General features: G+C 42.4%; 1 protein-coding gene across 1 annotated transcript; it reads right to left on the bottom strand.

Moving 5' to 3' along the window:
* Positions 1–7,170: 7,170 nt before the first annotated feature.
* Positions 7,171–27,221, bottom strand: NXPH3 (neurexophilin 3). Its single transcript, XM_018552734.1, has 2 exons — positions 27,095–27,221; positions 7,171–8,279 (listed from the first exon to the last, which is right to left on the bottom strand). The coding sequence occupies exons 1-2, from the start codon at positions 27,146–27,148 to the stop codon at positions 7,530–7,532; spliced, it is 804 nt and encodes a 267-aa protein (XP_018408236.1). The 5' UTR covers positions 27,149–27,221; the 3' UTR covers positions 7,171–7,529.
* Between the last annotated feature and the right edge of the window lie 6 nt (positions 27,222–27,227).

The following is a 27,227-nucleotide window of genomic DNA, read 5'->3' as shown; positions in this document are numbered from 1 at the left end:
TGTGAAGGGAGGACTCTGATGTGAAGGGTGGGACCAGGGGCGTAACTAGAAATCAGAGGGCCCCATAGCAAAATTTTGTATGGGGCCCTGTGATTTCTAGTTACTCCCACCTAATATCCCAAACAGCCCACCTGAGAGTGACCCGGCAGAGCCCACCCTGCAAACCCTCTTACCTGTCAGCCCCGATCCGCTGTCCACCTCCTCCTCCTCCACAGTTGCTGCTGGGCCACGCCTCCTCCATCACCAGGCCCTGCCTTCGCCACCACCGGGCCCCGCCTCCTCCATCGCTGCCGACGCTGGGCCTAGTCTCCTCCTCCTCCGCAGCTGCTGGCTGTCACTGACTCAGCAGTGGCTTTAACAAGGAACGCGCCGCTGCATAGATCACTGACAGGTTGTCAGTGATCTGAACAGCGGCGTGTTCCTCCTCACAGCCGCCTGTAACAGCTAGCAGCCTGAGATGCCATAGTGACCCAGGCAGCACGCACAGCATCAGGGAGATTTTCTGGCCGGGCCCCCCTGTGCCACGTGCCCCATAGGGGCCGCCTGGGTCGCTATGGCGATTGTTCAGCCACTGGGTGGGACTCTGATGTGAAGGGTGAACTTACTCTGATGCGGAAGGGGGGCTCCTAATGTTAAGAGGGTTCTTGATGTGAACTACTGAACCATACCTGTGACTTAATGATTTAACTAATTGTTTTTCTCACATCTCCTTTGAGTATTGATGGGCATTGAAGTTGGATGTGATGTTTTTATATAACTACAGTACAACTTAAGATCTACTTGACCCAATAATGAGATAATATATCTGGGCAGCTTACCTGTTTACTGCCTGCAGTCTCCCATGGCACACACAGTATATTTTTTGTCATATTTACTAAGCATAATGACTACCTCAGCCATATTTTAGTCCCTAGTGAGTAAAAAGGCTTTTTTTGTCATATCCATTTGACAAAATGGCTTCTTCAGAGAAGCCTCCGTGATATGCAGGGCTGGATTTCCCACAAGGCCACCCAAGGCCCGGCCTCGGGGCAGAAGGGAGTAGAGGGGCAGCAGGGGTGTGGAATGCCCATGTAGTTGTTTTCTACATTAACCCGGCTTTGGGCAAGCAGCACTAAATGTACAGCCGGGAAGCCACCGCTTGTTTTGTACAAGTGGTCTCGGCGACATTGTAGGCAGCCTGCAGGTCTGCCATTCTCCATGGTGGTGGTGGTGGGGGGGTTAGCGGGCCTTGGGGCAGCAGAGAGAGTAAATCCGGCCCTGGTGATATGACTAGCCTCTGGAGATTGCATTGACAACAGCTTTGTAGTTTTACCACAGCTGGAGTGCCAAGGTTGCCTACCCTTCCTTTAGAGGATACATGGGTATCAGTGCAGTAGTTTGTGGCCAAAATGGCTTCCTAGGAATGAAGACTTTGTAATTCCATCGCTGCTTGAACAGTTTACAATACAGGCTACATTCTAAGGTTCTTTTAACACAATGGACCCCTCAATTATGCTATAGGCCTCTTAAACCTGCTTCATTCTCATGTTCACTTAACAGAAACCAACCCTGGTCATATCAATAACTTCCAGAGAATGTATTTACACATTTCTTTGCTTCTATAGGACCAAACCACTACCTCCAAGAAGGTCTACGCATTTTCCTCGACTCTAGGGACCAAACAGATTTCCATTTACTTCATTTAGCTGCTCACCTGACAAAATGGCTCCTTCAGTGATGCCTCAGTGATACTACTAACCTCTAGAGATGGGATACATCATTTTGCTTTCATATACGCTAGGCAAAATTACTACCTCAGCCATATTATTAGTCCCTAGTGAGTTAAAAGGCTTTATTGTCACGTCCGTTTGACAAAATGTCTTCTTCAGAGATGCCTCGGTGATATGACTAGCCTCTGGAGATTGCATTGACAACATCTTAGCGCACGTATGCCAGAATGGACTACCTCCTAGATATTATTATTTGAAAAGCTTTGCTGTCATATTCATCTGATAAAAGCGGCTGCCCCGGCAATCCCTCATCGATGTCACTAATCCCTTCTGAATATATGAATATATATACGCTCCATCCCCGGGAATAGCTGGTGAGGCCCGAATTATGGCCGCCACAACTGCTTTTAGGTGACAGGTAGACTCTGAGGCAGGCAGAAAATGTAGGTGAGGGGAGCGCAGGAGCTTAAAAGGAGGGAGAGATGGAGAGGAGGGAGGAAAAGGAGGAAGGGGGGAAGATGGATGGTGTGCTGTACCAGAACAGCTGCTGTTGGGATCACTACAGAAAGATGCTGAGCTGGGGACGTGTGGACTGGTAATTAGTGATTAATAAGCGCAGCTACTGGGATCACACGCACCCGCTCCATCTATGTGTCTCTGTGTTTGCACGTACGTACATAGCTATATATATATATGTATATATATATTGATAGACACATACACTCAAACCCTCCCCATCTTCTCTAACCCTAAGTCCTTTCTGCTTATAATTATTCACTTTTACGGCACTGTGAAATCTGTCAACACTTTCAAAATAATCCTTGTACACAAACAACCCAAGAAAAGCAAAAAAAAACTTACAGTCGGCAGTTTTCTTTATTTTTCACAGACAACATTATTATTATTTTTTTGTTTTTTTTGCGATTAAGGTACAGAAATAATGTCCATATTGCACAGAACCCCGATAATGATATAACCGACATCCCCCACCCCCAACATATGGTACACTCGTAAACATCAATGTTAACTGGAGACGCTCCCAGAATCCTTTGCAAACAGCTGTCTGGTTTCGTTGATCTGGCAAGAAAGGCGTTAACAGGTTGAAAAAAAACCCACAGACTGATGGAACTACAGTGACACGTTTAGCGATCCATCCCAGCGCGAGAAGACGACGGGGGATTTCATTGGTTGGATCCATCTAAAACAGATATGAGTGGATGGTGGTAGGGCAAATTGCCACTGATTTTCTTAGCATGCCCTTCCCCACATTCTATGGTCTCCACCATTGTTAAAAATCCACAAAGGACAGTAAATCCCTTATCAGTGGGTGGGTTGTTTTTGACAATTAGTTGAAGAAATCCCACCAATACATTTTTTTTAGTTGAGGTGGGTTGACTTAGCAGACTTAGATGGATTGACCTTCTCAAGTAGACATGTCACATTGCATCCCAGCAGAAATGGTGACCTCCATTTTTGTTAAACATTTTTAAAAATTAATTTTTCCTCTAAAAATATAAATCTGGTTTTTGTATCCGATCACAACCCTTGCTTCGGATTGTGATCATAATGTAGCCCCGTTAATGAATACGTTTTATGTGATTAATGTCCGCTCTCTCTAATATATAAATAGAGATTTAAATGTTGTATTGCCATAAAGTCCACTTTGGTGATAAAGACAATGTAATAAATAACATGTTTTTTTCCCCCCATTGGGTATGACCTCATAAGAGCTGACAAAAGGACTTTTTTAGTATCAGATCAACCCTTCCCTTAATACCGCTTGAGTTTAGTGTGCCTTGGTTAATGACTAATTGCATACAGGGGACTAAGGTGATACAGATGACCAGATTCAAGTGTACTTGCCGTCACACAGAGAAGCAGTGTCCATTTGGAGAGGAGATTCAGTATTAGTCAACATGCAGCCAATAGAGTAGCCATTTTGAAAGCTTAATTATCAGTTATGACCAATGCATTGACTGAATAACACTAAACTACTTAAAGCATATCTTAGCCCAAAAACTAAAATGTTATATATATATATTTTTTTTATTATTTTTTATATTTTTTTCGATTGCCTTCGATTTGGACAGATAGTACAAATTGTTTGTGGTCTTGTTCACTTTGTGGAGATCTCCACAATGGGGAATCACTTCAATTAGGACACAGACGTCACAGTCCATAGATGTGCTAGCTGCATTAATTTAAATTTTTCAAGCTAAGAACATTTTCAGGAAGCACCCATTAATCATGCTAGATATGTAGTGTCACTTCCTGTGAAAGACCAAACAATGTTATATTCCTTCTGTAAACTATTGATCTCCCCATCTCCCATGGGAGGAGGAAGGCATGTTTGGAGCCCAGCTTGGGTGACAACCATGGCATAGATACAGTGGAGTGAGCGTAGACACCCAAGGACAGGACGTTTGTTATTTGCCAGGTTGGCAATAATCCCTTTAAAGTGTTTCCATACTCTATTTTTATTAAATGTTGGATAGTGTGGTGAATACCTGATAGGGGTTCTAACTTTTCCCCATTCTATCTAAAGTAGAAAATGGTTTGAGATATGGACAGGGCCTGATTTCCCAAAAGGCCAACCGAGGCCTGGCCTCGGGGCAGCAGGGAGCTTTGGGCAAGCAGGGCTAAATGTAGAGCAGGGAACCTGCTGCTTGTTTTGTACAAGTGATCTTGGCGATGTCGCCGAGATCACTTGTATGCAGCCTGCATACAGGGGGGCGCATTGAGGAACTTGGCATTGGCACAGCAGAGAGAGCAAATCCGAGTCTGGGCATGGATACACTTTAAAATGATTAATGTCATGTAATTTAGTTGTTTTGATCCATAAAAGTGTCCATCTTGAGCCATTAAAAGGCTAATGGTGCCACCGGTCTGTGAAGGTTCTCATTCATCCAGGTCATGGTATATCTGTAAAAAATAAATCAAGGCAACTAGACTTGCTGTATTTTTCTTGACAAGAAAAAATACAGTAAATCCAGTTCCCTTGATTTCGTTTTTATAGATAGTGGTGCCATCATTCACTTTGATTGACTTGGGAATGGGAAACGCCACTATTTGTTTGAGATCTTTGTATTATATGAGGCCAGAAAGTACAGCTACAGGTTTTGCCTCCTGTTGGAGAAAATTGACGTTGTAGATGAACCGTATAACCCAATCATTCTCAAGCAGAACCATTGGGATTGCCACTGGAGTCTGTGGGAGGTGAGATCTGCTTACATAACCTTATGGAGGACTCGAAATCAGGTTGTTTTCATAATTTTTCCTTTAGAACATTTAAAGTGATTCGGAGATGCTACAGGTTTGTCGTCATTTAAACCAGGCTTTATTGTCACCAATATTGGATCACACAAAATGGCTTTTTCTTTCTGTGTGGTGGACAGGTAGATCTTGAATAAAGATATTAAGAAATAAAAGGTTTTTTAGTGTTAGTTGTTTAAGACGGAACTACAACCTTCTATCCCTTTGAGCCATGGAAGGCACCATTTTAGCCTCTATTTGGATTGCAGTTGCCATGGTGCAGAACATGTGATCAGCTATGAAACACCCTATTGGAGGACTTGAAAGTTTGGTTGAGAGACGAAATAAGCACACTGGCAACCTTGAGAGTTGGTACGCCTTAAAAGTGACTATTTTGGGAGATATTAAATTGGTGGATAAAGTTCCTCTTTATTTAGGAAAAGAGTGGTGTGTAGCCATACTGCACATCACCATTTACTCTATTTTATTAAATAATCTTTTAAAAGGCTTTGTGGCTTTTGTGCAAATTGCATCCATAGCAACCAAATGGCTTTCAGATTTTCCTCATGTGACTATAGTAGAGTTGAATCTGATTTTGGTTGTTTTGGGTTACCCAGTGCACACAATCATTGTCCTTTGTCCTTTGCACTAACTTATGAAGCTAATAAATAGATCCCAGTGGAGCAGAATGACATTAGCTATAGCAGATGAGACGTTAATGGTGTCATGGTGGGCCATAATATGTGACTGTATTATAGTAACGTGTTTTTTATAACAGGCAGAGCACCACACAGCTTACATCAGCACAGACTGAGGTAATATCATCATGAGTTATGCTTTACAATGTTGGCAAGTGATGAATACAATCTATGAGAGATAGGATGACTATAGACAGTAATAGCTTTCTTTGAAACAGTCAAACATGCCTGTAGTATCTTCTAGTTTGGCTGGAAAACAAGTGTTACAAATGGAAAGAAGGCTGATTAATTGCATTTCAGGATGACTAGTTAACATTGACATATCTCACAACTTCAGAAACAAGCTGTTTATAGTCTGACAGGACAACTAGGTGTTCATATGTGGTAATTTAGAACATGTCTGGAGTCTACAAACAAAAGGAAATTAAACAGGATGTGTTATCTATAGCAACCGCCTAAATTATTGCTCTAGAGCAGGATTTCCCAACCTGTGATTAGTGTACCTCTAGGACAGGGAAGATGAAAGTCACACTTCATGTACCAGAAGGTTCAGTCTACCAACCAAGATGAATGTCTGAAAAGCCTAGAAGAGGCTCTAAAACTCTGGTGCCAAACCTGTGGCCTTCGGACACCCACACACCCTAGGGGGAGTGAGAGCATCTTAGACTGTCCCTTGGAGCTGGCTCCAATCTTCAACCACACCAAATACAGACCCTAGCCGCTATTCATCTCTTGTAATTTGCCTGTAGTAGTGTTGCACACTGAATGTTATGTATGGCCCCCTGGTAATGTCAGGGGCTGCCCTGTAGGCCCCCAATACCTTATGAGTTGACAGCCACCGCTTTAAAAGATCAGACACCGGGCCGGGTGTACCGTTTTAGGTACACTGGTTCGTTAGTCATTGGCCATCCCAAGTAACATGTCCCAAGTCTTAGACTGTCCCTTGTAGCTGGCTCCAATGTTCAACCACACCAAATACAGGCCCACTGAATGTTATGCATGGCCCCTAGTAATGTCAGGGGCTGCCCTGTAGGCTCCCAATACCTTATGAGTTGACAGCCACCGCTTTAAAAGATCAGACACCGGGTGTACCATTTTTGGTACACTGGTTCGTTAGTCATTGGACTAGCTTAGCCTTGTTGAAGGGGGTCATCTACAAAGCTCAATGGGACTCTTGAGTCTTGAGCTATACATTCTAGCTTTTGAAATACTACATTGCATCAAAAACTGATCGGGGTTTATTCATTTTAATCTATACTCTAAAGGATGACCTGCCAGTATGTACACACATTTAGGAATCATGCTGTAGTAAGATTGTAAACCACTGCTCTAGAGAAAGGAGTGATGTGACTGGTTGCTGTGTACAATATCCTCACGCTTTCTCTTTTTACTATGGGTCAAAATGTGAATTTTGATAATCAATGTCAACTTCCTTATCTTTTCACAGGAAATTAAGTATATGTTGTATTTCCTAATGTTGTTTTGAAAGCCTGGAGATTTGGGTCATTATGATGCCCACCTAAAGCTCTTTCTATCAGGAGATCTTGCGTCTGTTCTAGTACAGAAGAAACCAATTATTATTTCAGTGTAAAAACTGATGTGAGTCTTCAACTCTGTTGTATAGGTTTTCTGGGAGATTACACATTAATTCATATCAATGGGGGAATAACAATATAGCTGTTATATTGTGTGTATATTGAAGCTGTTCAAGTTGATTTCCAGCACACCACTTACACATCTTTTTTTCCACTTTCTCCACAAGTACACACACCACAATGGACCAGAACAAGGCACAGGGAGTCCATAAAAGGTAGACCCAAAGTTAGCCAATCTAGGCTATGTCATTGCTACCAGCACTTAGAATTTCGATTCATCCTGATGGTGAGTATGGAGAGCTGCTGTGATAGTTATAGTCAGGGCAGACCTTTTGCACTAGTCTGTAATCTGTGGTGTAAAAGGAGACATACACACAAACAATCTTGAAAGGTTGTGAACATGTCCAAGAGACCTTGCTACGAGTTTGCTGCTGATGGCAGGTCTTTGATGGATCATGAGGACACAGACCTGTCTTAATTGCTTTATCCACTTTTTCAAACTCCACGCGGCAGTTGAAGATTTTTGATTCCTTTGCTTCGGCATACATCTGCTGTTCCAGATCAAAATCAAGGACTTTGGACGGTGGGACAAGACTGACAGACACATTTCCCTGGCCAGTTGAGTTATGAAGGAAGAAGACACTGAAGGAGCCATTCCCATGGTCTACCACTTTCCCGGTAATGAGGAGGTTAAGCTTTACAGTCTTGATATTGGAATAAAAGTCCCCCCAACCAAAGACTTTCTTTGCTCTTCCGGTTGACCTAAGGACAGACTGACGTCGGACCCTTGCTGGAATTGGAGGTTCTTGATTGTGACCAAGATCTGAAAGACTGTTCAAGACATCCCAAAATTCAGGGGAGTTAGAGAGAAGTTGAAGGACCGTAGAGTTTAAGGGGTTGGAACTACGAGGTCGGGCTGGGGAGGAAGCTTTTCTCCGAGGGATTCGTGGTCTAGGTTGAGGCTTATTTTCTGATTGGTCTTCATCATCAGGATCACCAGTGGAGTCTTCCGGCCCGCAGATTACCTTAGAATAATAGACAGACAGTAAATTACCGCCATCAATATAATCAACATTTCTTATAAATATTTATTATGACTTTATTATTAACGTTGTCGAAATAAAGAAACAAAGTATGAAGCCTTTGTCGCGAATCCCACAGCCAACAGGCTGTACATCTGGAGGCTTACTAGTGTCAAAGGCTATTCCTTAACGTGGTGCATTTTCTCGGCCACATATGAAAGCGTATGGGCTCCCAATATATGAATACTATTTGGTCAATATGGCACCTTCATGCATGCACCCTATTTACTAACACTTTAGGTATATGCAGGTCTGATCACCTGCCAGGTTTCTTCTAACAGTCAAGAACCTGAGCATAGACATATTTTCAGTTCCTGGATGAAAACCCCTCATTGACAACACAATGGACTCACCAGTTGAACAATATGGTCCAGTTGAACAATATGTCTATGCTAACAAAAGAAGCATCGGGGGTTGTTTATTGCAAGCTCACACAACATATTTCCAAGCTACCTTATATAAACCGGCTTCTGAAACATAAAATATGAACTCCAGGCAGATGGAAGTCAAACTGTGGGAGGGAGAAGCAACACATGGACCCTATCACTTTTACTGCAGTGCTCATGTCATTCTGATAGAAGGAGGGAAAAGAGTGACAGTGGAATTAATACATCAGTCAGAGGATTAGGGAATGGACAAATCCTTTAAGTGTAATTTGTCTGTAGTAGATACAAATCATGTCCTCTGCTCTGCCAGACAGGTCTGTACTGTGTGGTTGGGCTGTGCACATCTTAGGACTGGATGGACAGAGAAAAGAAAAACACTTTACAGCTGTAAAGCGTAACTCCACCTAGAACTTTTTTATTTTTTGGCTTTGGTTAGAGTGAAAAATGTTTGATCCAGCTCAGAAGGAGAATGCATTGGATGGCATTTATTGCTCTGACTGGATGTTATTCATCTAATGCAAGCTTGCGTGTTTGCATGATGATGATTATACATAAAAACTCAGCACAGTGGTCAGATTGTTCATGCACAGCCACCCCACATCTATTGCATGTGCATTGACTAAGTGAATTTGACATTCAGAAACGACTCCCAAATCATTACTGAGAAGTGAATCAATACTGAATTCCAATAGCTCAATCACTCCAGTAGGTATAAAACAATTACTCCTGAATATGTATCTGCCTTTCTGATTACTCTCACCCAACATGTGCACAAATCTTGACCAAATTCGGGTGAGTGTGCTCAGAAAGGTGTTGAGGTGACCTGAAGCAGAGGATCTTCTACCTACTGGTGTGGGTCATATTGGAGGACCTGTAATCCAGCAGTCCTTTGTCCTTAGCTTCTGAGTTTTGTCCTCAGTACAGGTTACCACAGGAGCACATTTGGTTGAATGTCCAAGCAGTGACTGCAAGTGCAATCACTGTTCAGGTGACACTTTTCTGCCCAGTGGGGCCACCCATGGTTCAAGTTTTGCCCGATTTACAGGAATTGTATATGGCCAGCTTTAGTTTTCTTGAAGTCTTACTTCTTTTCAGTTTTCCATTTCTCCTAGTCTTTTTTTAATCTTCCTCCTCTCTGTGTCTTTATTGATAGACCCTTACCTACAAAGCCAAAGCAGTAACAGATGCTGCTGCTGATAATTAGTGGTACTGAGTACTAATCAGTGTAACCAGTTTAATGAGCGTTGAGTAATGTGCTGGCACCTGACCTGCTTCCCCCTGGGTATCACAATATCAAAGAGGTTTTTGAGAAAAAAAACCCACTACACAATAAGTAGCTATGGCGTGCTAACGGCCAATGTCACGGAAACCACATTCGGCAGCAGAGGGCAGAGATAATGAACACCCGCATATTACACAGTCACCATGAAATAGCCAGATGCCGTTCACACATGATACAAGAACATTAATGGTTAATGTACATTCCAGATATATAAAATTCCTCTTATCCATTATCAAGATGTTGATGCCGGCTTCTACCTTTATGCTATAACTTAATGATGGTATTCCTATTAAAAGGAAATGGACATTACAGCCCACATCAAACATGACATAAGTGAGCTATGGAGGCTATCACTGTTGATCTTCTGAAAATGCAAGCTGTGTGGCTGGTGGGCTGACTGTGGGTCTGTGAGGCAGAATGTACAGAATGCAGAGGATCAACATAACACTCAGTCAACTGGTATTTTCAGAAGGTGACCAGTAATGGTAGCTCATATGTAGTGTTAATGTATGCTCCCCACTGGGCTTTGTGGTTCATCCCACTATCCGCTATGTCACTACTGTGTCCTTTAGAGATTTAGTGGCCACAGGGAGGGACCACAGCAGCCAGCAGGGGAACCACAGCAGCCAGCAGGGACAAGGTAATGCTATGGGTGAACTCTTCACTTTCTGGAAGAGCTGTGTGTCCTATACCAACAGAACCTGTACCTCTACAAAGAGGACATTTTATTCTGGAAAGATAGGGATAAAAACCTATTTTTCTACAGGCTGCAACATATTGTTTTTTATTGTAGTGACATGGTGGGTTTAAGCCTTATAATGCATGAGTGCAAAGAGCACTGCCTACCATCTCATGGATTCTAGATGGTGCTGTAAAACCCTAGGCAACCCTGCTACCTAAAAATTCAATATAACCCTAAGCATTCTAGACTTGGTTTGTATGCTTCTATGTGCATTGCTAAAGGGATACTCAAGATGTATTATTATACTGATCATAGTATACCTAGATCCCCCGCTGTTCCATCCCCTACTGCTCTACCCTTACCACACTGCTCCCGGGACCCCTCCAGCCCCATTGGCACTACTCTGCTTTGGTTGCCCTGAAGATCTTCAGCTGTTCTGCTCCAGTTCACTCACTTATAATCATGGTTATACTTTGCCAAGTACACTGCAGCAATAGCACTGTTGATGTTATACAGAGTCCAGTGAGAGATGCACAAGAACATGCTGTCAGTTGAAGTACTTTGATGATCATTCAGGGTAATGATATAATTTAATACAGTGCTTGCTTGGCTGTTGTTGATTTGATTTGAGGCCGTGCCCACACCAGATTCCTGGTGGGGTCAATACTGTATGCAGCTTCATGCTCATTTGGGGCAAAATAACAGGTTCTCTTTATAGCCTACCTCCTCTGCTAATAATACTTAACTTCACTCCTCTGCTGCCCTTTTATTTTATTTTTATCCAGCCAGAGTCCTTGGTCTTTGTCTTCCCACTGAATGGCCATGCACCATGCAAGGACAGGGGACAGGTCCTTTGTGATCTGTAAGCTCAAACAAAGCCTGGCAGAAAATGTTAACAGCACCTCTACTCATGGCTCTGGCGAGAGTTCAGGGCAGTGTGGAAACACAGGGATGGTAATCATTACCACCAAAAGAGGTAGTCTATCAAGAGAATCTATTGCTTTATCCTAAATAGGCAGTGGCGTATTTACAATATTGTGCCTTGTTGGACACAAGCCTTTGGCACCCCAATGCCATCAGAATATGCCTAGGAGACCCAAAGTACATTCATTGTTATTTGAGGCTATTATGGTTTAGGAGACAGAAACACCAGTTTCATTGTTTAGGTGTCCACTATGGACTGGACTTGTGATGAAGGACATCTGAGGATAAAAAAGGGACAGGGGAATTTGGTTCCAAAGGAGGGATAGTTCCTGCAAATGATTGACAGTTTGGAGCTAAGGTCATGGATACTTACTGTGACCAGTCCAAGCCCAAAAGGTGTATGTGATACCTTTTAGCTTTCTGAGCTGGTCAAGTATTTGCCACAGTGGCTCAGTAACAAGCTGGGGACCAAACGCAGGATGTACAAAAAACAATGTGACCTTCCTATCCTATCTATCATCATCTAATGTCACTGACCGAGCCCTTCCATTATTTTTAGAATTCTGGATCTGGGGGTTAAACATCTGTAAGCTCCATTAAAAAAAGGAATCGGTTAAGTGGTGGTCAATTTGCTCGATATAGGGGACCTCGAGTGGGGCCCCTGGCATTACAAAAGGCTGCACATAATATTCAGTGAATGTAATGCTACAGTAAGCTGTCAGTGACTGCAGACATGCAACAAAAGATGGTCAGAGACACATGCTATAGGAGCTGATGGAGTCTGGGGACATGCTTCAGGAGACGGCCATAGACTGGTGATACATTACGTGAGACTCATAGAGAACACTGCTATTACAGCCCCTTTACAAGTCAATGCTTCAACTATTGTGCTCCCTAAAGCCCTCTTAAAAATTACTTATGTCACATTTGATATTTCTTTCAGCAAGATCCATTATAAAAGATCAGAGGGAAAGAACAAAACAGAAAACTAGAAATGGGATGGACAATATAGAATAAAGTAAGACAGGGTGAAATAAACAAACCATATTAAACTACTAGAAGTCAGTCTAAAAATACCTTTCCTTCACTGGCAGGAGTAGGCAACAAACAGACCACTGTCTGCAGGGGCCCTAAAGGGCCGCACTAAGTGTCAGTGGGCCGCAGGAGGTCCCTGGGCCACAGGTTGACCACCAGGAGTTTAAGTAGTCAACATGTTCTTCAAAGGGCTATGTAAAAAAGTAGGCAGGTGCTATCAAAACTGTTAAACAACCTGTAATATTGAGCTTCAAGTATTTCAAAAATATTACTGTTACTTCCACTCAGAATAGAAAGATGTGACTTCCTGTCCAGTGCTTTATTTCCAGCTAGGACAACATGCAAGCAGGTAAGTGCCTATATCTTGTTTGGCTTTCTTTCATTTCCACTGGGTTATAAGACCCCTTAAAGGTATCCTGGCAAAACTTTTCTCACCTTATTTTATACTTAAAGTATATCTAAAGCCAAAACGTTTTATTGGATAGAGTGTGAAATGGTTAAAACCCCGGCCACATTTTTTTTTGTTTTTTGGAAATCGCTCCAAAAATCAGTGAAATTTCCTCTTAAGCTGGCCAGACGCTGGTAACATTTTGTACGGATGTTCATACGAAAAATCTCATCAGAACATTCCATAATGCAATCAGAGGCTGGTAGAATGTTGGTCAAAATTTGTTTTATAAACAATTCGCAGAGGAATTCACCCTGCCAATCTCTGAAAAGGTAATGTGTGTCAAAATAGAGACAAAAATGTATATTCTTTGATTTCTTTTTTAGGTTGAATGTTATGTAATGTTACGTATTGTAATACTACATCATGGCCAGTAGATGGAGCTGAGGAGCATAGGAAATAAATATTTATCTCCTATGCTCCTTGGCTCCATCTAGTGGCCCTTTTGGATATTTCCTTTCACATCCTATTTTGTCTATAGGACAGGAAGTGAAATCTCCATAATGGACACATGGTTATACTTTGCCAAGTACACATATGGCAATTTTTTTTTTTAAAGTGGGTATTAACTCTATCCAATATAAAGTTTTGGCTTTAGATATGCTTTATGTAATAGGAGAGTTTAAAATAAGGTGAGAAAAGTTTTGCCAGGATATAGCTGTAAAAAATAAGTCAAGGCAACTGGACTTGCTGTATTTTTCTTGAAGACATTTCACTGGATCACCCAACCAGCTTTCTCAATTCAGAATGAATTGTACAAAAATTATCTGGGAATAAATATGGTGAATGTTGCTCCAATCCACATAATCTGTTAGTCGCAACCAGGTGTTGCATAATTGGAGCTAGGAGGTGTTATTAACCTGCCCTGACTTATTTTTTACAGATATATCATGACCTGGATGAATGAGAACCTTCACAGATATGCCTTTAAGGGTTCTTAGAGCTCAAAGGAAATGAAAGAAATAGATAGATAAATAGATAGAGGTACTTACTTGTTTGCATGTGGTATTACATTACATTACATTCAACCTGAAAAGAAAATACACAAAGAACATTGGCAGCACAGTGATGTAGTGTTCAGGGCCGGATTTCCCACAAGGCCAACCAAGGCCCGGCCTTGGGGCAGCAGGCAGTAGAGGGGCAGCAGGGGTGCAGAATTTCTATCTCCCGATGCCTGAGACACGCATTTCCTAGGGCCGTGCGGGTAGTTTTCAACATTTAGCCCTGCTTTGGGCAAGCTTGTTTTTTCACAAGTGATCCCTGCGATGTCACCGGGATCACTTGTATGCAGCCTGCAGGTCTGCCATTCTTCATGGGAGGGCTGGGGTTTGGCCGGTAGGGGGCGCATTGAGGAACCTGGCCTTGGGGTAACAGAGAGAGTAAATCCGGCCCTGGTAGTGGTTAGTGCCTCTGCCTTGTAGCACTGGGGGTCTCTGGTTCAAATCCTGGCCAGGGCACTATCTGCAAGGAGTTTGCATGTTCTCCCTGTGCTTACGTGGGTTTCCTACGAGTACTCTGGTTTACTTTAAAGACATGCTGGCCTTATATGCATGTGACATAGGGACCTTAGATTGTAAGCTCCTTGGGGGCAGGGACTGATGTGAATGTGCGCTGCGTACTATATAAATACCATTAATAAATGTTTGCTTTTGCCTCTATTCGCACACAACAACCGTTCTCAGAGATTCGCAGGGCAAATTGCTCTGCGAATTGTTTATAAAGAGACCACTTAGAGTTCCGGTGATAATGGCCGCCAGGACAAATAGATGGAGTACATCTACAGGAGGCCAACAGACAGCATTTAAAACCTGGCTGCGCTTCTAACCCTTCACCACTCTACCTAAACTAAGCAAAAAAATGTTGGTTTTAGATACACATTAAGGTTCCGGATCCCAAATTATTATAACCATGGGAAAGAGCTATGAAGAGTTTTACCTTAGGAGAAAAATCATTTTGAGGGCCACCTCACTTTCGTGTTTCCCTGTATCTATATATCTTTATTTTAACTAGAAACATAAGAACATGGCGTTGTAAAAAGATTAATGATCGCTCCCTTCTTTTGCTGCGCTGTAGTGTAAGGGGAACGCAGGCTCATCAATTTTAAAACCACTTAACCATTTTTTTGAAACAACGAAAAGGCACAGCTGTAAATAGTCAAGCTTTTCATTATGGTAACTGCTCGCGCCTTGCGCTCCTGGTGCGTTTATAGAGTGTAAGTTCCGAGGACGAGAAGTAGAAGAAGGGCTATCAATGACCCGATGGCTGAAAAGGGTTAAATTTAAACAAAGGGAAAGAGGGGAGGGGAAGGATAACCATGGAGACGGATACAAGGGGGCAGCTGGTGAATGATCTGGGCCCATTGGGACTTGGGTTGAGTGAGAACAACACATGGCTATACAACGGTGCTACAAGGTAATCCAGCAATCAACAATGCACAGCTTATAAAACGCATTACACCCGAAGAGCCGATCGGGCTGAAAAAGCGCCGCCGACAACAATATAAAAGATAGTAATAAGCCACGATAGCCATTCTGGAACGAAGACAGACGGAAGAGCCGGCGGAGGCTGCCCCGGCTCGCATTAATGCACGGTCACAAAATAATCCAGATGTACAACCGAGCATATGAATGCATAATATAGAAAATACATGCATGAGCTCAACACGAAACACATGATCATAAGTCATACATTCTAATAACACCGTAAATTGCCACATCAAATGGCAGCTCAGGACCGCCAGTCGACGGCGGAACAGAAAAAAAAAAAAAGGGCTTACAATCTAAAATAAGATTTGACACGGAAGCAAGGCAACAGATTAATATGTGGTGACAAAAGCGCTCATCTCTTTAATTGTACGTCCTTAGAGTGTCATCAATATTTTGTTTTCGAAGCTGCGATTTTGGTCGATTTAATAGCAGGTGAGTTCATAAAACGCGGTAATAAAAACGCTAAAATGTGCCACATCAAAGACTATGCTGCTTATTTAATGGCACCGGAGTAAATAATATAACGAAATAATAAATATAATAGTACAACGTGACTGTTATATAAAAATAGGTAGTGCAGAGAGTGGTAATGGTGTGTGGAGTGCAGTAACCCATATCAACCAAGCACACTGAACACAGGGAGTCGCTCATTTAGAACCCCCTGCTGTTCACATAGCGTCTTGTATTTGGTTAAATAAATTCAAGGTGCTCTCTGATTGGAAGAGATCTAGACTGTGATATCATCTACCATTCCTCGCCACTTCCTCCAACCAGAGAACACCTTGTATTATTTAAAAAAAACGTGCGACCCCCCGTGTGCAGCCACAGCCAGAATATCACAGCAATCAATATAGAAGTGCGGACTACTACTGTGAGTTTTCAGCATCCGCAGCAGCCATCCGGAGTTCAGAGATGGAGACTTATATTGAGCCAATGTACTTCCTGGAGTTTAATATATCTCAGGGCTATAGATAGATGAGATCACTCATTGCCGCAGACTTCAAATGTTCTTCTTCCAGGTTTGGGATTTTCCGCCATCTTAATTGGCTGTGCCAGGATGGCGTAAGTCCTACACATGCGCGGGAGTTCATTCATCTCAACATATGGCAAAAACGTGTACTGAACTGTGTATGCTCAGCCCTGTGTACATTGCCAGGAAGATGTCAAACAGGCAGGTCAGAACCCTTTATGCAGAAGAGACCTAGTGATGTAGTTATAAACAATTCACAGAGCTATTCACCCTGTGAACATTCGTTCTGTGTGAATAGAGGCAAAACAAACGTTCTTAGTATCATTTCTTTCAAGGTCAATTGTAAAGAATGGTAGTACCACATTATGGCCACTTGATGGAGCTGAATACTTCTTTCCTATGCTCCTCAGCTCCATCTAGTGGCCATAATGGGGTATTACATTACATTATGCTCCTCAGCTCCATCTAGTGGCGATAATAATGGGGTATTATATTACATTACACTCCTTAGCTCCATCTAGTGGCCATAATGAGGTATTACATCACATTATGCTCCTCAGCTCCATCTAGTGGCTATAATGTTGTATTACATCACATTATACTTCTCGGCTCCATCTAGTGGCCATAATGGGGTATTATATTACGCTCCTTAGCTCCATCTAGTGGCCATAATGGGGTATTACATTACAGTATACTCCTTATCTCCGTCTAGTGGCCATAATGGGGTATTACATTACACTCCTCATCTCCGTCTAGTGGCCATAATGGGTATTACATTACATTATGCTTCTCGGCTCCATCTAGTAGCCATAATGGGGTATTATATTACATTATGCTCCTTATCTCCGTATAGTGGCCATAATGGGTATTACATTAAATTATGCTCCTTGGCTCCATCTAGTGGCCACAATTTGGTATTTTCCAAATGCTACATTTTACCTGAACAAAAATACAAAAATTTTTCGTTTTCACCTCTATTTGCACAGAATGAACGCTCAGAGATTCGCAGGGTGAATGGCTCTGCAAAGTGCTTATAAATAGATGCCATAGTATTGGGAGATTTCACTTGTCCAATAGGCACAACAGGAGATTAAAGGAAATTTCTCCAGACTGAAATGTCCTTTTAGACATTTGTATAAGAGGACAACTGAGTCCCCAGAACAAGTGTCCCCACTGGAAGTCCCCCCGCTCCTGTTCTACTGCAGCAGAGAGATAGTATGTCCACCATGACCACACCAATCAGTATGATGCAAGCACTATCCAACAAAGTGTGCAAAAATACTTGGTGTGGTCATGGTGGACATACTATGTCTCTAATAGTCACTGATAGTCATGTGACCAAGGATTTAGGTAAGCATAAAAATCAACAATTTTTTCTTTTCCCTGCAATTGATTGGGACTCGCTTAAACTGCCTTACACGCTCACTTTGTCTTTCAAAAGCCCAAATCTGGGAGGACCCCACGGTAGGTTTTTAGGGTGGTGCTGAATGATTCAGAGAACAGTGCTAACATGAGGACATCAGAGTTGTTCTCTGCATTATTATACTGTAAATGAAGGGTGCCATGGTGATGCCCCCCTTAAGGCCTGAGAACATGGTGCCTGCACTCACTGTGTGGGCTCAGTCTTCTGGGTTGAGGGACTTTAAGGGGTTGAAACAGGTGAAGCATAGAAATGCATCAGTGCTCCAACTAGTGGCTGGAATGCCGCGCGAACAGCATTCACCCAGCATATAGCTGGGTGAAAGTTTTATCAATCAACTCCTAAGGGTCATTTCACCTGGAAGACTGAGGACCTCTTGTGGTGAAAATGAAGTCATGCAGGGGACAGCAATGGCTTGAAAATGAGTTTTGCACTCTGAGCTGTTCTTTTTTTTTTTTTTGTAACACCCACTGGGGGTCTTCTATTTAAATTTAAAAAATTGCCTAGATGTTTATATGTAATATATATAATTTTTCATATTAACAGGCACAGCCAGTGACAATAGCTGTTTAATAGTGCTGGGTAAAAAAAACGACAAACATTTATGTGCACTAAACTGAAACAAAGCAAGTATGACAATACACATCACACAAAAGAGATGTACAGTGGCATCCTACAATAACACAAACAATTATACAGCTTCATGATGGAAGGCTGCCGGGAGATCACACAATTACAAAATGGCAGTTCCAGGAGAGGGTAGCATCTGTTAAATGAGCCCGCAAATCCATAGAGATGCAGAAATGTTATACAAGAGCTACACAATGAAATGAATTTGATAGTCAGCAGTAGTGAGCAGGTCCTGTATAGGGCAGAGCACTGGTCCTGTATGGGGAAGGCAACTGGTCCTGTATAGGGCAGAGTGCTGGTCCTGTATGCAGCAAAGCGCCAGCCCTGTATGGGACACTGCATCGGTCCTGCATGGGGCAGAGCACTGATATCCTAAAGGTCAGAACACTGGTACTGTATGGAGTAGAGCATGGGTCCTGTAAGGGGCAGAGCACTGGTACTCTATGAGGCAGAGTACTGGTGCTGTATATGGCAGAGCATCGGTCCTTATGAGGTAGAGCCCCATTCCTATATGGTGCAGAACACTGGTCCTGTATGGGAGAGGGTACCAGTTCTCTATGGGGCAGGGTACTGGTCCTCTATGGGGCAGAGCGCCAGTCTTTTATGGGGCTGGACACCAGTCCTGTATGGGGCACGGCACTACTCCTGTATGGAGCAGGGCACCAGTCTTGTATGGGGCTGAACACCAGTCCTGTATGCTGCTGGACACCGCTCCTGTATGGGGCATGGCACTAGTCTTGTATGGGGCAGGGTACCTGTCCTCTATGGGACAGGGTTCCTTGTCCTCTATGGGGCAGGACACTGGTCTTGTATGGGGCTGGACACCGCTCCTGTATGGGGCATGGCACTAGTCCTCTATGGGGAAGGACACCAGTCCTCTATGGGACAGAACACCGGTCCTGTATGGGGCAGAACACCAGTCCTGTATGGGGCAGGGCACCGGTCCTATATGCGGCAGGGCACCGGTCCTGTATGGGGCAGAGCACTGGTTCTGTATGGGGCAGAGCACTGGTTCTGTATGGGGCAGAGCACACTTGACTTCTAATGGAACTTGTTATGAACTTTTTATAGCTCCCATGCATTTAAATATCATTCAAACTAACCCAACTCAAAAGGCATAGGCAGCCAGATCTTAAAGTGATTAGTCCATACATGGGGACTATTAAGCCAGACAGATTTCTATATTCGGTGACAGAAAAATATACAGGTCCTGATCAGTCAAGCTGCAGTAGCAATTAAGGTACCTTAAGGCCTACAAGCTGATATTATTGTATATCATTTTAAAACGCCTTAAAGCTGAACTCCAGGCAGATATAAAAGACACAAAGACAGCTCTGCAACCATCGATACACCATTAAATGTTTTTTTTTTTTAATAAGTAGTGTAAGTACCTGGATTTCACCAGGTATCAGTCCCTGAACAGCAGGGCTTGACTATGAGAGTAAGAAGCAGCAGAGAAAGCCAATCAATTAATGTGTTGAGAAAAAGAATGCTGATAGGAGGAGAAAGCAGAATAACAGAGATGAGCTCTTCACTGTGCTGCTTCTCCTTTTACTGTCCAGCCACAGGTTAGGGCTGGTCCAGGATGACCTGAGCTCAGAGGAAGTGAGTTGAATGATGCTGGCCATCCTACTGCGGACATCTAGCAGCAGAAAAAAAGCACTATGGGGGAAATCTCTAGATTGAGGATGAATATTGCAGCAAAAGCTGATTTTTTAAAAATCTTTTAATAAACAGATCATTTTATTTATTCATATTTTTTTGGCAGACGTTCTGCGTTACAAGACTCTGTCACTTTGCCCGTTCTGGGCATCCCAAACATAGTCCAGTTATAGTCAAACAGTGATCTAAACTACATAAACTGTCCCTGTATGAGCACCAAAATGATCCTGTAGCCATTTGGAAAACAAATTCACCCAATGTGAATACACATACAGTAGTGAAATGACCCCTAATTAGAGCCAACCTGTGGCATGTCCACAAATGTTCCAATGGCCTTCCAGACTCTATAGAAGGCACCTCCTTGTACCAGTTGCTGCTCCAGTTTTCTTCCAGAGATGGAAAACTTGAGCTGCTCTATTGTGCAAATTTTAAGTGGAGCCTGGATTGAGCTACGGCCCTCCCCGTCTTCATTTCACCAATCCCTATTGGCTTTTGAGGTCAACCAACACATTTAAACACATTAGGGAAGCACAGGGGTGGGAGGAGGAAAGTCAAAGTTGGACCTCCTAAGTTCTTGATGGAATTTGGATAAACCAGCTCCCTGGCTTTCGGATATATTTTTAGATTACTCTGGAAATAACACCAACATCCACTGTGATGCACTTTATGGCTTGTACCACTTTTTTCAAATGAATCCGTTAATTTGAATAGTTCTGCCCTTTAAGTACTAGCACAGCGTTTCAGTGTCCACCACCACATGCCCTACACTTGCTATTGATGGATTCTATACAGTATATATATATTCTTTTTTCACAACAAGGTAGTGAACAGCTGAATATGAATGTCTAGCTTTAATAGAGGTCCACTTTCCCTAATAGGTTCTCATGAATTCATTTTTTAATACAAATCCTGGACAGTGCTTCCTTGGGGTGTATCATTCAGCAGTGCTTCTTTGTAATGTGCTCCTCTATACAGCCTGAGGAAGCACTTCTGTCACCTCTGCTGCTAAGCCCTCACCACTGTCTTAATACAGTGTGAATCAGACACCTATTAAAAGCATGTGACAACTGTGACTTATTGATGAGGAATATATGCTATCCAACAAATGCTGCCACTCAATCTTATAAAACCCCCTGTATCCACCAGCACATATTGATTCATAAAGGGTCACCAGTAGTGTACTTCAGCTTTTTGCATCACCAAACACATTCAAACTTCCAAAGTAGACTTAAATCTGATTGGTGGCTGTGAGAAATGTCTTAGTGCTGCTATATGTATGTGAGAGGCAGCAAGGAGCCTGAAGGGAGTTTCAGCAGCACAAGCAAGCGTATTCCAGGATCCCCAGACTATTGACGAAAGGTGTTGGGGTAGACTGGTACACCACAGCATATCTTTTCACCTTGACTACACCTAAAATGTACTAGGTGGTGTGGGGCAGGGGCAGGATTTATTTCCCCACTGCATCTTCACTGCAGAGTGGAACGCACATGAAAAGACGATTATGTTGGTAGGCTGATCTCAGATTTTTCAGCTGAGCTATTACTGTAACCGATTCCATATGATCTGCTAGAGCTCTGGTGCCCAACACATGGTCCAAATACTGCCAGAATTTGCTGGGGGTCCTGGACTGTTGCAGGGGCACTGAAAGTGCTCGCGTATATACAAACCTCTAAGTTTATAATTTTACAGAAGATGCTGCTGGGAGCGCTTCTGCAAAAGGTTTAAACAAAGCCGCAAGCTATTTCTTAAAAGAGTACAGACATATCGGCACTTGCTTACCCACCACCCCATCTGCGCCTTCTTGCTGCAATTTTTTGTTCTGGTCCGCTCTCCCCAGACTCAGCTCCAGTACAGTACACCTTTCCCCAGACCGCTCTAGTCCAGGCCACTTTTTGCCAGACCATTCCATCCAGTCCAGGCCACTTTTCTCCAGACTGCTCCGGTATTGCAGATCTCTTCCCAGACTGCTCTAGTCCTGGCCATCTATGCTGTGTTAAACATCTCCTCTGAACACCCATAGCAGCAGCCTCCAGGGACGGCTGTGTTTACTGTCAGACCCATTCATAAAGTATGAATGGGTTTGAAGATAAACAAAGCCATTCATATAAATGTCATTATATATATATATATATAACCATGCACAACATCTCTAATTCCAACAATATATACACACACACAAGATCAGATTTAATAAATTAATTAAATAAGTTAAAAAATGATACCCTCTATTTATTAATCGCCATGCCCCAAAATATACTTTTCCAGAAGAGTTTCGGTTTGTCCAAAATAGAGGTAGAACCTTTGTCTGTTTATATCTTGTTAATGTCATCCTAATAATTCATAACAGAGCATTTATAAAAAAACAAAAAAACTATTGTGTGGGTTCTCCTGGCATGGAGGGGGCTGCACTTGAGGCCCCCTGTATTTACTAAGTTGACCACCACTGTTCCAGAGGATGGTTTTTAAGCAGTTCTTTGCCCTGGTGCCTCTAGTGGACATTAGAAAATGTTCTCTAGGAATAGATGGAGAATGCATTCAGGTCTCAGAATAAGGTAACTCAGCTATGAGGTGGAGCTTGGGCTATGACAACATAACTAGGCTTGCAACTCCTACCACTGTCCTAGAAATCAGTAAGGGCCAGCATGGGGAAGCTGTCCTCAAGCCATGCTCCACTCTACTCAAAGTGGAGATATATATTTTTGGTTGAGTTGCTCTAAATGCAAGGAAGGGGAATCGATAAAGAAGCTACAAACTAACAGTTTTTGTAGACCAGATTACACGAAGCACCTATTCTGCTCTGTTGCTTTATGTAGATGTCTCCCATACTTTAACAGTAGGCACATCGAGGAACTATTAACAGACCAAGGCTAGTCTGGCAAATATGTCTGATGCTTTTATTTAGAAGGTGCCACTTGATGGTAAGACAGGCCCTGCAGGTATGAACGTAGCCTACAAGATAATAAAGAGGGCGTCTTCCTTTTGTGTAGCAATACACGACTTGACCTAATAACCTACATTTGAAAATGAACAAATAAGGTCCTTTAACAACTCAGCACTCCATAAACCACTGCCTATTACAGGAGACCTCTTCAACCTGTCTTAAAAACCATTGATCGATAGGTCGTTATGATGTATAACTTCCTATAACAAGCCTTGAGAAGCCTTGATAATCTCTGGTAAATTTCCCTACAAATCTTTCCCAGCATCATCTTGAAACTATAAAGATCAATAGCCAACCCTTATTAGATAACTAGCTGGCATTGCCTGAACTTTAAATATGTCTCTCATTACACCACTAGGCTCCCTAGTGGGACAGGCCTCTTAACCTATCGAACATGTCAATGTCAATAGGTCATTCGACAATCCACTGGGATTGACAGTTTGCATGACCTAGAAGGAAAAGCTACACTGCTCTACGTAAAGGATGAGCCTAAGTGCCCAGTTTATTGTGACAGTTACAGATAAGGCAGGTCAATGTGACACTGGCTATACAAGGAGCTTCATGTTTAACCTATCAAGCATGTCGCAGTTTTTAGATCTGGAAGAAATAATAATAGAATAGAAGAAAGGAAAATGTCAACAAATCAAGCTTCATCCTTCATCCCCAACCTGCGGTGAAAAATGGCCGCTGCTGTCTGATTGGTTGCTAAGGGTAATATGCTTTCCCCTCCCGTAATTTAAAAAAAAAAAAATTCCCCACTGTGCCTTTTAGCAGACCAAAAGTTGTTCTGCCATTTGATCTCATCTTATCCATGGACTTCTCCTTCCACAAAGCTGCGAGCTGTTAAATGAAGGACTATCTCTTTAAGTCATTAAACATGCTATTGTAATTAGGTTATTTCTGTTCCTGTATGACACACTTTGTTTAGCATATTAAACGGGCTCCTTCCCATAGATCTCTCAGTTCATATTTGACTGCTCTTTAACCCAATAAACGTGCCTGGCATGACACCCATCCGACTAGACAATACATGTCAAGCTTCCCATGTATCCACTGCTATACCTTTAACCTGCCTTTGATCTTAAGGTAGTTTCTCTTCATCCTTTCACCTGCGTATCCAGCTTTGTAGGTCTCATCCTATGCATGATGGACCATTTAACCCTTTCATTACCTCTCTCTGATCCCACTTAGTGCCTGCTATCTACCCCAGCAAGCCACTAGCAGAGCTGTAGACCTTAGCACCTACACAAGAGAGACCTTCCAACTCTTTGAATGGCTGTCATCTCTTCTGTTTGATCATACCTGGGCTTGCCTGTAAAAGTCAAGCTCCAGGCAAGTCCGCCGATCCATGCATGTTCTCTAGACTGACCCTTTAAATATGTCCTTTTAACTCTCTTTCTGATCTTCGGCTGGGGCTGCCATAACATGTGCACGTCTGTAGATATCAGATGGTTAATCTATTTAGCGCACGGCTTTCATCAGATGAACCAAGGCCACATTTATTTATTTATTTAACCCTTCAAATGCAAGCTCGGGGTCTGAAGATCTCTGGCTGAAATGATATAGAAACACTGCACGACTGTTATTATATCTCTCTTGTATCTCTCAGAACCATCTATTTATCTCCTCAGATACATGTTCGGGTCTTAGGATCTGTGGAAGAAATTGACATGGGGCGGTTTACCTTTTTCTCGCAACTGCCAGCTCTTACATTGGTCATGGTTGTCTATTTAACCCTTTTAATATCTGACCATCTAAAGATTTCTATAATATAACTGTATAGAGACCTTGAATCATGAGCAGCTATCATTGGATCCCCTTATATCTCAATAGTGGTCTTCTACTACATGTGCATGTCTAAGAACCTCTGGAATACAATTACAGCTCAGTATTGACCCATAAAATGCCTAAATGGCACTTCTATCATATTCGGATGTGGTAACTTTTAGAATGCATTTTTAAGCCTTAAGGTCTTTGGAATGAAAGTACATTGATAAATGCATACCTGTCATGAACCATATAGATTTTGGGACTATATAAAACTCTTAAAATACATGTCCAAGGTTAAAGATCACTGGAATAAACTAAGATGGAGACATTGATTTATTAAAAATACATGTAAATGGGTTTATTATAATATTTAGGACTGCATTGTTAACTTATTAAAGTTCAAAGCTTTCTCTGATAATTCTCAGGATTTTGCACTTAACCCTTAACATACAAATCCAGGTCTATAAATCTCCAGAATATAATAATAAAGTGGTATAACAAGGCTGTGATCAGATCATTCAGTTCTCAGGGCTGTCTATGTGACTCTCTAAATACATGTTCAGGTTTGAAGATCTCTACGATAAAATGACATAGTTGTATCATGCAATTAAATTCACAAAGGACATCGGTTCTTTCCTTATATTCTGGACTGTCTGATTAACCCTTTGAATGCATTTTTCAAGATCTTTGAAATAAAACGACATAATCCTTAAAAAAATAAACCTGTCATTAGATCACATGATACTACTAACTCGTAAATGTTCAAGTCTAAAGACCTCTGGTATATCATTTCAAAGCCGTATTAACCCAATAAATACAGGGCTGTCATTATGCGTCTCCAGGCATTTTAGTGCTGTCTACTTAACACTTGAAGCAAATGCACCGTTTTCAAATCTCTGGAATAAAACAAGCCAGAGCGATTAACCCATTAAATACACAGCTGTGAAAAATGTTCCTTTTAGACCTGTCTAGGTATCCCTGTTCTGGAATCAGATTGGGTAGAAGCATTATACCATTAAATGCACAGCCGTCATCAGAACACTCTTAGAATGCTAAGAACTATCTACTTAACTCTATCAATACCTGTCCAAGCCTGAAGGTCTCTGGAAAAAAATAAAGTAAGTGCATTCACCCAATAGGCAAATAAGACCAGACCACACTTGCAATTGTCAGAACTATTTAGCCCTTCAGATATATGCTCAGATCTGTGTAATCGTAACAGGCAAAACCTATAAAAGCCACTGAGGTTTCTTGAGATCATACCTGAAACAGGCTGTTTAACCCACTCGAAACCTATTCATGTCTCTAGCTCCCAGTTCTTTAACTAGAAAGATCCTTTGGAACTGTGAAACTGACCCTATCGTTAGTTCTTCTTGACCATATGTGATGCTAAGCCCTTAAACACAAGGAGATGGAGATCCTTGCTCCTACACTGGACTAACCCCTAAACCCCAACCAACCTCCCCCACCCTTTTTGCTAATTCTAAATAGCTTGTTTAACCTATTAAACAACCCCAAGACTGTAGATCTTTTCGCTCATACATGACTTGCAACCCTATGAATCATGCCACTGATATCATTTCCCTCTGGATCTCTCAGCCCCTTACAGTCCCGATTTCCAAACCACTACATCCCAAAAAAAACCCCCACCAAAAATACAGCTAACCTCTTCCAGGTCAGTTCTGTACTGTACTATGCTTATGCCCTTCTTGCAATGTCAAACCTTTAAACAAGCTATCTGGTATCCCCATTACCACACGCCCCCTATATATTGCTAAATGCACATATACTATCGCATTATGTGGCTGGAAACAAGCAACAGGTAGGGGATTGCTTAACGCAAGCTGTCCTTCTGGCAGAAGGATCTAAATGCCTCCCCTTGTTACGGGAAAGCTAGGGCTTGCAATGTGACTGTATAACTGTATACACTCTATATAATGTGCATACACATAATACACAGAGCAATATATCATACGGTGGAGAGCAGCAGGTGTGACAGCATGCCAAGAGGAGGGGGGGGGAGAGGGAAAGAAGAGGGGGGCAATAAAAGGGGGGCTTGACATAGATATAAAGAGACAGACAGGCAGGAGGGGGAAAATAGAGATATAGATCCAGCACTTACCAGATAGATGCTGCCTTGGACGAGGAATATAAAACAGCATTGTGTCAGCTGCATTTTGCTCAGTGGCTGAGTCTTGTATGGTACACTCACCTGCGTTCAGCATCCATGTGTATGCTGTGAAGACACAGCTACA

This window comes from Nanorana parkeri, unplaced genomic scaffold (genome assembly GCF_000935625.1).
Source record: "Nanorana parkeri isolate BGI_ZX_2015 unplaced genomic scaffold, ASM93562v1 scaffold96, whole genome shotgun sequence".
Classification (NCBI taxonomy): domain Eukaryota; kingdom Metazoa; phylum Chordata; class Amphibia; order Anura; family Dicroglossidae; genus Nanorana; species Nanorana parkeri.
The sequence above is the reverse complement of the archived record's forward strand: the minus strand, read 5'-3'. Positions and strand labels throughout refer to the sequence as shown.